Raw genomic sequence first — 13,325 nt, forward strand, 5'->3', positions numbered from 1 at the left:
TTAGACCAGACAAACACCCCACATCCTCCTCTAAGCCAATATTCACCTGAGTTAACATTAGGCCACTTTGTGCACTCTGTGCATATGCGTTTTGTGGCTGCTGTGACAGCTGCCTCCTGAGACAGCCCTGTGACTATACCATGGACTCAGGTGCTCGCAAGCCAGATGAAGTCATCTAGCTATGTGTGCTGTCTAATTGACAAGCAGAGGCAATTCTCTAAGGGTTGTCAGGAGTACACGCACACACACCTGATGTCTCCTGCTTTGGCTGTTACCTCTGGCATGGCTAACAGCAGACTGTGCCACATCTTAAGATTGCATGAACCCTGCTGCAGCTTTGTTTCCGTTGCATGCTCAAAGGTCATGCCGTAAGGAATATAAATACAATATGTTGCTATGTTTACATTCTGCAGAATTATGCATGCCTGCCCGTTAAATTCAAACCCAAAATGGTGCTTACAAGGATGGCAGTCAGTTTGGATCCAAACTACTGTTCACAGCAGCGGTTAATGGTTCATAATGTGTCAAAGAACTTGGGAATACACTTCAAGCTGAATTCTCCAATCCTGGCTTTTGTGTACGTATGAAGTTGTTTACTTTGTAAGAGTGTTGACACTGAGGCCATATGCCCCGTCGATTCTGTTATTGAGATGTCAGTCTAATTTCCTGGCCATACGGATGGAGTGTGCGGAGCTTTGGAGCCGGTGTGTGTGCGTGCTGCAGGCTGCTTCCTGCAGCGCACTGGCAGACCGCGTGTGTGGTGGGTACGGCAGTCCAAATGTCTGCGTAGATCCCTCCTTCCTGCCCCCTATGTTCGCGAACAGGTGGAGTGATGGCAGGCAGGCCACGGGGGCTGAGAAAGAACGAGATGGTACGAGGGAGAGAGTTTTAAGAGGACTGCAAAACAGAAGGAAGAACAGTCAAAGCTGTATAATGAGTTGCAGACATGACAGATGAGTTGCACAGGGCAGATTGAGAAAGTGCGAGCATAGGATGCAAAAGAGATTTGTTGCCAAAACTTGAGGAAATTTGCACTTTTGCATTCAGATCCATTTGTTTTTGGAATAATTCTGCATGTTTTCACATTTTTTGCACTCACAACAGTATTTTTTATTCATTCCTTGGGCTTCTTTTCAGTTTTCTTTGAGTTACCTACTGACAGCTTAAACCTTTTGACTTAAGCCTTTATAAACTTGGACCTCGTGGCTGAAGGCCATCCAGAGTTCATAGCTGTGAAAAAGAAATAAAGGATGCTATTGAGTCCAAAGCCCTAAAACCATGAACCCACATTTAAAAGCTGCTTTCTGCTAACCTATGACCTGTGAGACCATGCTTGTCTATTAATTGTCAATTCTTGAAGCTGTTAGAAAAGTCTGATCCACTCTAAATGGAGACGGGATCCGGCCCTCATGGTTCTCGAAAAGACAAAGACGGCTTCTGATCCACGTCTCCCCACCACCACACCCCCCATTACACTTTCTCCATAGCCCTTATCTGGTGGTCTCATTCAACGTCAATAGCATATTGAGAAGTTGCATTTAACATTCAAAAGCTTTGTCGATCTTGTTAGTAAAGCGTGAAATAGCCCGTCCCTTTTTCTCTGTCTCTCCTATTTCTTGGGGGAGCTCAATGAGGAGGCTTTCTACTCCCACACAATGGCCTTCTTCAGCATTTCTTCTGTTATTGATCTGAATGGGTGAGAGTGAGGGGCTAAACTTCAGACATCTGGCTCTTTGATGGGGGCAGGGTGGTTGGTGCCCTGGCAGTGTGTGTTGTATCATGCAAAGTGGGTTGAGGAGAGGGGGCTGGGCATTGTTGTTGTCTTTTGTAACAATAGGCATGGCGCTTTTGAATTGATTTAAACAACTGAGCTAATGGGGGGTAAAGTTAAAGTTGTGCTTCTTTTTTAAAAATTTTTGTGGATGTCATAGCAAGTTACAGTTATTTAACTTTGGTTCACTCGTATGGACCTGCTGGTTTCTGATGCCCTCACCTCACCTGCCTTCTTTCCTCTTTGCAGACAGTAGAGAGAAGAAGAGCCCTGCCATGCCCGGTTCTCCTGTGGATGCTAAGACTCATTCCAGATCAGCCCCCAGCAGCAGCGCCAGCTCCACTATGCCACCCCTACCTTCTGTCAACCCCAGCGGCCCACGACCGGCCTCTTTTTCCACCACAGCATGTAAGAGTAATAATTAAATCTACACTTAAAGAATTTCTCTCATTCTTCCAGCTTTGTCTTTTTGTTTCCACTTCAGTCTTTGTTCCTTTTCACAAACCAAAGTTGTAGAGAAGCTGGAGTTGTAACCACACTCAGCAGGGTTTATTTTGATTTCTCTTCTCTTCACGTTGGTTTTCCGTCCTTCCCCAGTGACCAATGGGAATCATCATTCCCCACCAACACTGAATGCAGTGCCATCTCCGCCACAGCGTTACAGCAATGGACCGTCCTCTTCCTCTTCCTCATCGCTGGCTAACCAGCAGCTGCCAGCCACCTGTGGGGCACGCCAGCTGAGCAAGCTGAAACGTTTCTTGACCACACTGCAGCAGTTTGGCAACGACATTTCTCCTGAGATTGGAGACAGCGTCCGAAGCCTAGTTCTGGCCCTTGTGGTAAATTCTATGATGGCATACTGAAGAGAAAAACAAGTCAACATTTTATAGAAATGCATTTAAATTAAACCTTCCCTTTTCCTATCTTTTAGAATTCAACAGTTACCATTGAGGAGTTTCACTCACGGCTTCAGGAGGCTACCAACTTCCCCTTACGACCCTTTGTTATTCCTTTTCTCAAGGTAAACATGCCTCCACCCCCTCCTTTTCCCATCTTTCTCTATTTGCTTTGTGCAGTTCTGCATGGAATTACTTCGCTTTTCTTTTCACAGCGCTAATATTCTTCCTCCGTTGAGTTAAATGGTTTTACACCTTGTGGTGTAAAGTTGCCCATCAGATAGTTGCCTGAGTGTAGTTTTGTTAATTGAATTGGCCATTTCAGGTTCAAAGTAAGCGTCAAGATTTACGCGTTGACTTGACAAGCAACAGATGACTGTGTGTTAACAGCCTCTTGAGCCCCTCTGTAACCAGGGAAGTCTGCAAGTGTATACTTTTAGTAGCTCCTCGCAGTAAAGCATCCCATAAATCTTGTATAACTGGACTTTAAGCTATAAAAAGCGGCTTTTTTTTACACTTACTTCTTGGTTATCTCTGGAGCCCTTCCGTCTGTCTAAATCCTTGATTATACTCTCTTGTGGACAGCTATTCATTCCTTTTATACTTCTTTGAAGTCTGCTGCCTGGGGGGCATACATAGTTCGTGCATTGTGATGTAAATTTTACATGGACGAGTCCGCACAGTCACAAAAAACAGGCAGACATTTGGACATCTGCATGCACCATCGCGCTCAGTAGGTGATGATAAAAATGTTCATTTCTTAGACGTTTGCGGACAATATCTTACTTGCGAATGGGGAAAAAGTGAATCGAGACTTTTGGTGGCTGAGACAAGAATGCTCTGTTTTTGTTGTTCTACTGATTTATTGCAATGATGTGGCGTTCTCACTATTTAATAACGACTGCTGGAGTCTCTCTTAAGAGAGAGATGGAGCAATTGGGACAAGATCTGTAGAAAATGTAGAAAAGACAGAGAAGTGGATGAGAAGGAGAGAGGGAAAAGTGGGAACTCGGAAGTGTGAAACATGCCTATAAAGTGTTCCCTTCCTTTTTTATAGTCTCCACTGCGCCATATGGAGCCGTTGTCCCGTTTAAAAGAGCATTCAGCTGCCAAGGCGCCGCCAATCTAGCATCCGCCCTGCTGAAGCCCAGAGAACCCGATGCTCAACTGACACATAGCACATGTGTCCGCTAGCTGGGGCCCCAGGGAAAGAAGGGATGCAGAGGAGCATGGGAAACAGAAAAAAAAGGAGAGCCCAGGGATATTATAGAGAGGCGATCGTAAAGCAGAAGTGCCTGCGTCTATAGGGGGACTACAAGCGATACTGTAAGGATCAGCTCACTGAGGCATAGAGGAATGTTTGTTTCAATGGACAAAAAGATCTAGGTCTTTGCAGAGTAGTAAAGTGATGTTTAACTAATGCTATATGTAGTTTCAAATACTAAATAATAATAAGAGGTCAGTCGCAAAATGGAAACGGATGGTTATTTAGTTGGTTGCTCAAGAAGAGGGAGAGGAGGGAGCAAGGAAGTGGTGTAATTGCAAACACACTGAAGTCTGTTCCTAATTAGGGAAATGCAGGGAACAAAAGAGAGATGGAAAGATTGGATGGAGACAGTCCCAGATAAATACAAAAAAAAAACACTGAGGGGATGAGGAATTAGGGAGAAGTCTGTGTATCATTTGTTTTGAAATGTTTCTAAATTTCTAAGCCTCTGTATCATCACGCATACCTTTGCTGTGACCAACACATTATGCTCTGCACACATGCTGCTTGCAAGAGGTTCATAACCAACATCAGTTGCAGCTTAGAAAACTCTGATTTTCATTTGAATTAGGAAAGCCGCAGCCTCCTTGGAGGCAGCCGCAGAACAGCACCCAGACACAGATCTAGCCTTACAGCCAGACCCCAAGGAGTCACTGCCCCCCTTAAAACCAATTTTCTTCCAGCCAGGCGTCTTCCCCAGGAGGCAGATCTGCACTGTATCTGTTGGCTCTGTTGCAGCATGAACGTAGTCTGTCTAGGATAGTTCTGGTCTGTTTGGTCCAGATCCCCCCTCCTGTTTGTCACTATCAGGTTTTCTGGTGTTTCTCTCTTTCTGAATTGAATTGAATTGAATTTCTGTCTGCGTTCGTCTTTGAATGAGTAAAATCAATGCTCATTGATATAGGAGCGAATAGTGGCCAAAGTCTACTTATACATGGGTTCAATGTGCTCTATGAAAATAACTTTACCTGCAAATCATAATCAAACTTAACTTTCTTGTCAGGCAAACCTCCCTTTGCTGCAGAGGGAGTTGCTCCACTGTGCACGGGCAGCCAAGCAGACCCCAGCTCAGTACTTGTCCCAGCACGAGCACCTCCTGCTAAGCACCACTCTGGCATCTTCTCCAGACTCCTCTGAGCTCCTGATGGAGCCTCCAGAGCCTGGAACCAAGAGACACAGCCCAAGCAGGTTAGATAAATGCATAAAAAAGACCTCTAATATATAGAGTATATAGGTAAACAGTGAGAGAGCTACATTAAGTCCCTCCTGTCTCCCCCTCAGGGCTAAAGAGAACGGTTTCCGTGAACGCCCACCTGTAGCTATGGAGCCTGCCGCAAAGCGGATTTGCACCATCAGCCCAGCTCCCCGACACAGCCCTGCTCACCCATTGCCACTGACCGCCCAGCTTCACCCGACCCCTCCACCCTTGCAGCATTACGCCCTGGATGACATCGCAGCACCTCACATCCTGCACCGGGAGCACAGCCAACGTGTTTTGGAGATCCGTGAACTCAAAGACAGGCCACGACTTCCTGGTATGTGATGCAAACTCAGTGTAAGGATATTCCTGATGAACTTCCTTTCTGAAGTTGTTTCCAGTCTACACTGTGGGTGATAAGGTGATGCGTATTCAGTCTCAGTTGTAGCCTTTGTGGCAGCAGCGAATAAGTGTTGTAGGCATCCTTGTGAACCAAATATACAAGTGTGTAGTGTCAAACTTGTTTGCACATTTCTGTAGAACATCCGTACAACAGAACTTTATTGGCTCTTTACAGTAGTTTGAATGCAAGTAGCTGCTAACCGTATTTAGAAATGAACATACTTGCATGAAGACAGATGCACACAAATATCATATTCTATATGTGATAATGGGTGGTCTGTGTGTTTGTGTAGGCAAGACTCATATATCTCAGGAGTCCACGTATGTATATAAACAGAGCCATACTGTCCAGGCAGGGAGAGCTGGATGTACTCTGGTGTATATCTAGCCTTCATTTGGGGCTTGTCAGCACTCAGTGGAAACATCGGTAGCACACATACACACATACAGACACACACCTTGATATGTTCCTGGTAGAGCTGCTGTGTTTATGAGTCCTTAGTCCCCTGTCTGACAGCCTCCCGACCGCCTGCCGCCACTTAACTCATAGGCACACACACTCACGCATAAACACATCAGTCCACACACTGGTGGCTTTGAACTGATGGACACTGATGAGAACCAGAAGTAGCGAAGATGTTGAGAAGGCAGTGTGCATGAGGGTATCATTGCTCGCCTAAACAACCCTTGTGTGCAGGGTCTTGTTGGCTCTTTCTTACCAAATTTTTAAGCGATTGTGGTTTGCATCTTTGTAGACAGCGTGGGTCTACTTGCATGAACATGTGGATGTTTTTTAGCCTCTGTGTGAGTGCAAACGCTGATTACTGTTGAATGTATTTGGATATTGCTGATGTCACAGTGTAATGACTGGATTTGAATCAGATTAGCTTTGTTTTTGTGTGTGTGTGTGTGTGCGTGTAGCCGTAATAGTCTACAATGAGTGTCAGAACGGCTGGTTGTGTTTAGAAGTGGAGCCACTCCACTCAGCCTGAGTGTCTCCCTACTGGAATGCTGTGAGCTCCAGGAGGGGAGGTGCTAAGGGAGAAGTTTTGGGTGTATGTGAGTGTGTGGTTGACAGCTGACTTCCAGATGTGTGCAAGCTCTGGAGCTCTGGGCGCTGGGAGTCTGTTTTATATCACAGGGGTCTCTTTTTCACTTTCGCTCAATCTTTGTTTCTCACTGTCCCTTTATCTTCTTGCCTCTGCATGTTCACCTGCCCTCAATCAAGGCATAAACAAAAATAAAATAAATAAAACTCCTTTTGTCATCCTTAATTGTCGCGTGTTCGAGTTTTAACCAATAGCCTCGATTTAGTACTTTTAAATTTGTTTAGTTTCTCGTGGTGGGAAATGATAAAATTGTCTTCAAGTTTAATGTAAATGTGTTTTTTTGTAATTTTAACAGAAGCACTTATTTACCATATATAGACATGCGTAGGTGTTTTTGACTCACTGTCACTTGTGGCTTCTCTTGCATTAAGAAGAATGTTAATCATGATCGCCTGTGGTTTGTCTTGTGTGTGATTCAATCAGGCACTAATGGGGGCTACCGTGAGGAGCCAGTGGACCACAGACTGACAGACAGAGAGTGGGCTGATGAATGGAGGCATCTGGACCATGTAAGGCTGCGGACAGGCACCACTGGTGCTGTTGACTTTTGATACAGAAAGAATGTGATTTGTTTTACTGGGGTTTACCACTAAAGCAATCTATCACAGCTTAAAAGCACACATAATCGGTAGGCCAGAACTTTCTGATAAGACATCATTGGTTTATAAGCTGCAATTAATTTATTTGGTATGGGTTCAAACATTTTATTGGGGGTTCATTATTAAACTTATTATTATTATTATTATTATTATTATTATAAGCTGTTAAGGAGAACTTAGACTTGCCATGATGTAGGAAATGCTCCCTCAGCAAGACACTTTGCCATAGGTATTCAATTCAATTCAATTCAATTCAATTCAATTTTATTTATATAGCGCCAAATCACAACAAAAGTCGCCTCAAGGCGCTTCATAGATACAGAGAAAAACCCAACAATCATATGACCCCCTATGAGCAGCACTTTGGCAACAGTGGGAAGGAAAAACTCCCTTTTAACAGGAAGAAACCTCCGGCAGAACCAGACTCAGGGAGGGGCGGGGCCATCTGCTGCGATTGGTTGGGGTGAGAGAAGGAAGACAGGATAAAAGACATGCTGTGGAAGAGAGACAGAGATTAATAACAGATATGATTCAACACAGAGAGGTCTGTTAAGGTACCTATTGAAATAATAGACTGTATGATTGTGTGATTTATTGGCATAAAAGGCTTGTAGGTAATTTGAATTTGAATATAAAGTCAAGAAAGGGTTATGCAATAGGTCTGTGAATGTGGACGTTAATGAGTTTCTTAATGGATTGTGATTAAGACATCCTGAACTACCTTTCCAGGAGATAAATGGTCAGGTTTTTGAAAAGGTTACAAGAAGAAGAAACATAGAAAAAACACAAAAGTTTGCTGGGAAACTACAGTTATTAACATAAGTCAATGTGTTTTAGGCATTAAAACAAGGTATTTATGTTTAACTGCTTACTGGGATGAAATTCTACCAAGTCAAGGAGATGGTTTGTGAAACTGGTTCTTGATTGGATGATATAAGAACTTTTTGAAACTTCAGACATAGCTGTTAAATGATGTAAGATTTAAATAATTCCTCAAGTAGCTAAAAGCGATCTCAATTAATAAAATGTTGTTTGTCGTCATCAAGGTGTTGAACTGTATTGTGGACATGGTAGAAAAGACACGGCGGTCAGTGAGCGTTCTCAGACGATGCCAGGAGTCAGATCGCGAGGAGCTTAACTACTGGAGACGACGTTCGAGCGAGCAGGAAGACCCGCGTAAAGGAGGACCGGCATCTGCTCCATTCTCCAAGACGCACAGCCCTCACTCTTCTGAGTCGGGTGGGTACCGCTGTTTTTTAGGGGTTTCGCTTTCGTCAGGGACCAATAACTTTTCATTGTTTACGCTTGCTGCTTTACTACAGTAAATGTTTCATGATTTTCAGAAAGAAGCCAAATTTATATAATGCTTGATGTTGCACATGCTCTAAACTTCACATTTAACCTGCTAGTAACATGTAACATGGGGGGTTAATTAATTAATTATCCCTTAACATCTACTTTGTTTTGGGTGTTGGAAACTGCTTTAAGCATTAACAGTTCAATTCAGTTTAAAAGATGAATGTTTCCATTTCCTTTTAAAAGTGTTATTTATTTTGAGATCAGTTCATTAAATGACCTTTAGAATGGGTAAGCAAATATAACCATGGGTTGTTCACTCTGGGATAATGATGCTAGATAAACTACAAGCATAATAGCACATAATGATCTGGACATCCTGAGATTAATTTAGGCGATGCAAATGTCCAGTCATTTCTGTTTCATAGTCATTACATCATCTAGTGGTCATTAATAGAACTGCGCCGAAGTCACACGTCAGCGTGTTAGTGAGTCCATCCACAGTTAGTCCCTCAGTCTGCTGTGTACTGGCAGTGTTCTTTCTGCGTGCCAGCCTTGCCATCCCCCTGCTGCTCCATAGTCACAGACAGGTGCCAGGATTGGCCTCCGCCATATCGGCCACAGAAGGGCCGTCCTGCCGTCCTGCAGGCACAGAGACCCAGAGCTAGCTGACTCGCCAGAGCACCATCTGGGCTCCCAGTCGGAAAGCCTGCCTGCTTGCCTAGGCTTGGTCTGCTATAGTGGGGGTGTATAAAGGCTTGGTGGAAGAGAAGGGATGTAAATGAAGGCAAAGAGAGAAAGAGGTGGCGAGATCAGCTGTGAGTGATGGAGAAAGAAGCGGGAAAAGGAGATAAGAAAGGCAGCAGTATTAGAGAGGCAGAGCCCAGTAGTGAGTTAGGAATGAATTACGATTCAGGGAGACAGATTTGAGGGAAGAAACAGTATTGACACAGCTTGATGGTCTGCATTTCTCTCCAAGCCAAACACATTCCTTTCTGAAGCTGTCAGATCGCAGATCCGTCCAGGACTCTGATAACTAACAATAACATTGGTTGTGTGGCCTAGATATTCGGAATTGTTTGCACCAGTGACAGAATAAATGTCAAGATGACAAAGAAACTATTACTGTCTGTCTATCAGGCCTTTTTTTCACCTTCAAGGAGTGTCAGCCCCAGTATAAATAAATGAAAATAAATAAATATATGAAGTTTCAAAGCCCCGGCAGGTGCTAATTGCTTCCGTTTCTGCCTCCCCTGCAGACTCTCAGCGTGATTTTGCTCCGCGGCCAGGCTCAGCATATGTCACAGATGAAATCTGGAGAAAAGCTGGTAAGAATATGAAACAAAATTAGTATAAAGACTCAACCAGTTGTTGCATTTACAAAGTGATATTTTGACACACTTAGCAGATCGCTGTGTGCTTTACTTATGCAAGTGTGCACAGTAATAAACAAGGTGAGCCAGACCTAAATCTCTTGTCTTCTCTGAACTGTAGAAGAAGCGGTGAATGAAGTTAAGCGTCAGGCCATGGAAGAGGTTCAGAAAGCTGTAGCAGAGGCTGAGCAGAAAGCATTTGAGATGATTGCTGCTGAGAGGGCCAAGATGGAAAAGACTGTGGCTGAGGCCAAGCGGAAGGCGCAAGAAGATGCCATCATGGTCATTAATGAACAAGAGGACTCCAGTGAGGTGAGCAAGAACTGATGTGTGTGTACATATATGTGTGTTTTGTTTGTATGCATGCATGCACTTAAATGTCCAAGTATACATCATTTAGAGTTACAGTCTTTTGGGCATTTTTAATAGCAGTTACAGATTAATAGTGTAATAAAGCAATAACAGTGGTGCAAATGACTGGATTAAAGTGGAAAAAGGCACTGTGTTTACAGTGATGATTCCACACATAGATTTTTCTGAACATGTTGAAGGGCCTCACATGATTTAGTAAAGAGTCCACATGGGACTCGGTGGGAGGGCAGAAAAATTACTCAAAATGAATGCTTTAGTTGCTGAATCTGCTGAGACAGCTGTATGCACACAAGTTCACAACGATTACTTCAATCCATTGCCGCGTTTGCTTCTGCTGCCCCCAAATGGTCCAACAAAATTACTGTAGTTTTGTTTTGTAAGGGGTTTATTTAAAAATGAAAGAATACAAATGCAGTTTGTACAAGTGAGAGATAGAGATGAACTATATCTTTCCTCTCTCGTTAGTGTTGCTGGAACTGTGGTCGCAAAGCTAGCGAGACGTGCAGCGGCTGCAACGCCGCTCGCTACTGTGGGTCTTTCTGCCAGCACAAAGACTGGGAGAGACATCACCTCATCTGCAGCCCAGGACTTCAGGCTCAACCCAAACCGGTACCTGCAAGCAGAGTGGCTGCCGTGGCTACAGCAGCATCGGCCGCCGCCGTCGTGTCTCCTGTTGGTCTGGCTGGGGTCAAAGTTCCTGACAGCGTGCCTTCAGTCTGCAGTCCAGGTGGGGAGAAGGCTTCAGTCGCTTCGCGTTCATCCACTCCCTCCACCCCTGCCTCGGCCCCTGAGACGAACGGACACTAGGAGGCAAAGGACCTTGGCGGTGCATGTGTCACCTACCCCTCTTCGAAAACCGGGAAGAACTGAAACAGCAGCATGAGGGAACTATTTGTGGGTTAAGTTAGGATAACAGATTTTTCAACATACTCTTTGGCAGATAAAAAAGGACAGATTATGGATGACTGTTTGAGTGATATGTCAACTGGGACTTTGGCTTTGGCAAAGAACAGAAGGACTCCTCTTGAATGCATTAATTGGATGAACAGATCTCCCTAGCAGATGGAAACGTGTTTCTCATCGTCCAAAAACCAAAATCTTGGATGTGCGAGGGGTGGAAAAAACACTGATTGATCTCCGTTTGTTCTCTGGTGGCAGCGTGGAAGTTATGAAAGGGAGGCATACGAGAACAAACACAGGAGATTAAAGGACAGTGAGGTATAAAGATATTTCCCCCCATGTACCAATATCCTCACTTTGATGTGTATAAATCTAAGCGTGGGAGGAGGTGGCGGTAATTGTAAACAGTGTAATAGTACCAGCGCTAAAACATCTGTCTTCGTCCTGTAGGAAAAAATCTGACCGTAGATCACGGAAGAGCCGTCTCCGCAGCTCCGGTGTATACATAAATATTTGCTCGCCAACTTCTTGTCAGATTATCATACGTGTGAATGTGTGTCAAAGAGTCGTGCTGTCGGTGAATATTGTAAAGCATATGATTATTTTTGTCAAAGCAATACTGAAATATTGTTCGGGTATTTCAAGACCTTTGCATCACCAAAGTCGCTAAAGAGAAAGTTATTGTAATTGCTCGTAACTGTGTTTGTGAAAAAGAGATAATACTACACTAACGCCCACACGTCATATTTACTTTAAAAAAAAGTTACTTTTTTTTGCCATTTCCAATTATTAGAAGGAACACGGGCAAAGTGATGGTGGTGGATCCAGTAAGCACAGAAACATTCAGTTTGGGCTTTTCTCTGGCTGCAATTTCACTTTGGCACTTGTTCATATCACCAGCTGTGTACGGCAGGTCAGATGTTGCTCAGAACACCTCCACCACTGTAGTATTTGCATCAGGGGACAGGAGTAGCATGCTTTCCAGCACCGTTTCCAACAAATACAGGTATTAAGCTATGAAAACGAAATCCGTTTCCCTTCAGCCGAAAGTTTCACTGATGCTGACAACGCCGTGGTGAAGGTGCAGAGCGCTGACTCTGTCCCACAGAGAATCTCAGGAGCTTAACTGTATTCGTATGTACAGACCGTTCTTGTTCTTTTGTAACAATGAAACCTTGTATAACTTGACGGTTCGGTGAAAGTCAGATGTTTAGTGTGGAAATTTGATTTATGGTACTCTGCTGTTACAACTGAAACTTGCTTGTTTCCATTTGTTGTAAGATGACTTTGTAAAGAATATTATGAGAGAATGCCTTTATTTTGTGAGCCACGATTTTTCCTCTTCATTCTTTGAACATGTTTTTTTTTTGTTATGAGACATAACTTCATATGGAAATCATATCTTGACATGAAGTATGAAATAAAGAAGTAGAGTTACTTCAAAGCGTTTCCCTGATGTTTGTGCTCATTTTTTAGAAATATGCAAAAAAAGTCTTCCTGGTAATATGTGATAAAGTAAAATGTGTCTATTAATACAGGTGTCATATATACTTGGTTGACACTGAATTAAGAAATTCTCCTTTTTTCACATAATCACAATCAGCTGCAAATTTTAATATACGATATTAGAGAGTAGTAGTGAATAAAACGGCTCCTATGTATAAAATATGACTACATAAGTTATTTGGTCATGATATAATAAGGTATTTTTCTACAATTAGTCAAATAATAGAAAATAATAGCAGTAATGAAAGTGCTAAACTGGAGTTCTTCTTTCAAAAAGCTGCATGGCAGTGCATTTTACATCCTCTTTGTTTCTTTACTGAATCATTCAGTGAGTCCAGTTTAAAAATGCAAGACCCATCTTTGAAGTCTGAAGGTACAAATAATGAAGTAAGCTCTTGGTGCGAGTGGACTACTCTAAAGTGGGTTGAGTTAAAGTTCTGTCATGTATTATGTATAATGTTTTCCACCTTTGAATTCGATTAATATTCTAGTGATTTTACTGAAGAACAAATGTTGTAGGAAAAAAAGGGATCACGGGAGATTGTGATTCAACGGTTTTGTCATTGTCACGTTTAAAGAAATGCAACTTTAAAAAAAAGAAAACGGAGATTGATGCAATAACACACATTACCACAA

At 43.1% G+C, this 13,325-nt stretch overlaps 1 protein-coding gene across 5 annotated transcripts in view; it reads left to right on the forward strand.

The window, feature by feature from the left end:
• cbfa2t2 (CBFA2/RUNX1 partner transcriptional co-repressor 2) overlaps window positions 1-12,627 on the forward strand; it is a 38,473-nt gene extending 25,846 nt beyond the window's left edge. For all 5 annotated transcript variants that reach the window (XM_085159533.1, XM_085159534.1, XM_085159536.1 and 2 more), the window contains exons 2-11: window positions 2,021-2,179; window positions 2,369-2,610; window positions 2,703-2,792; window positions 4,938-5,122; window positions 5,216-5,469; window positions 7,067-7,152; window positions 8,289-8,481; window positions 9,798-9,866; window positions 10,033-10,223; window positions 10,749-12,627. In XM_085159533.1, coding sequence (XP_085015659.1) covers window positions 2,021-2,179; window positions 2,369-2,610; window positions 2,703-2,792; window positions 4,938-5,122; window positions 5,216-5,469; window positions 7,067-7,152; window positions 8,289-8,481; window positions 9,798-9,866; window positions 10,033-10,223; window positions 10,749-11,090 — 1,811 coding nt within the window. In that variant the 3' untranslated portion in view covers window positions 11,091-12,627. The remainder of the gene's footprint in view (window positions 1-2,020; window positions 2,180-2,368; window positions 2,611-2,702; window positions 2,793-4,937; window positions 5,123-5,215; window positions 5,470-7,066; window positions 7,153-8,288; window positions 8,482-9,797; window positions 9,867-10,032; window positions 10,224-10,748) is intronic.
• Window positions 12,628-13,325: the final 698 nt, after the last annotated feature.

This window comes from Neolamprologus multifasciatus, chromosome 5, assembly GCF_963576455.1.
Source record: "Neolamprologus multifasciatus chromosome 5, fNeoMul1.2, whole genome shotgun sequence".
NCBI classification, from domain to species: domain Eukaryota; kingdom Metazoa; phylum Chordata; class Actinopteri; order Cichliformes; family Cichlidae; genus Neolamprologus; species Neolamprologus multifasciatus.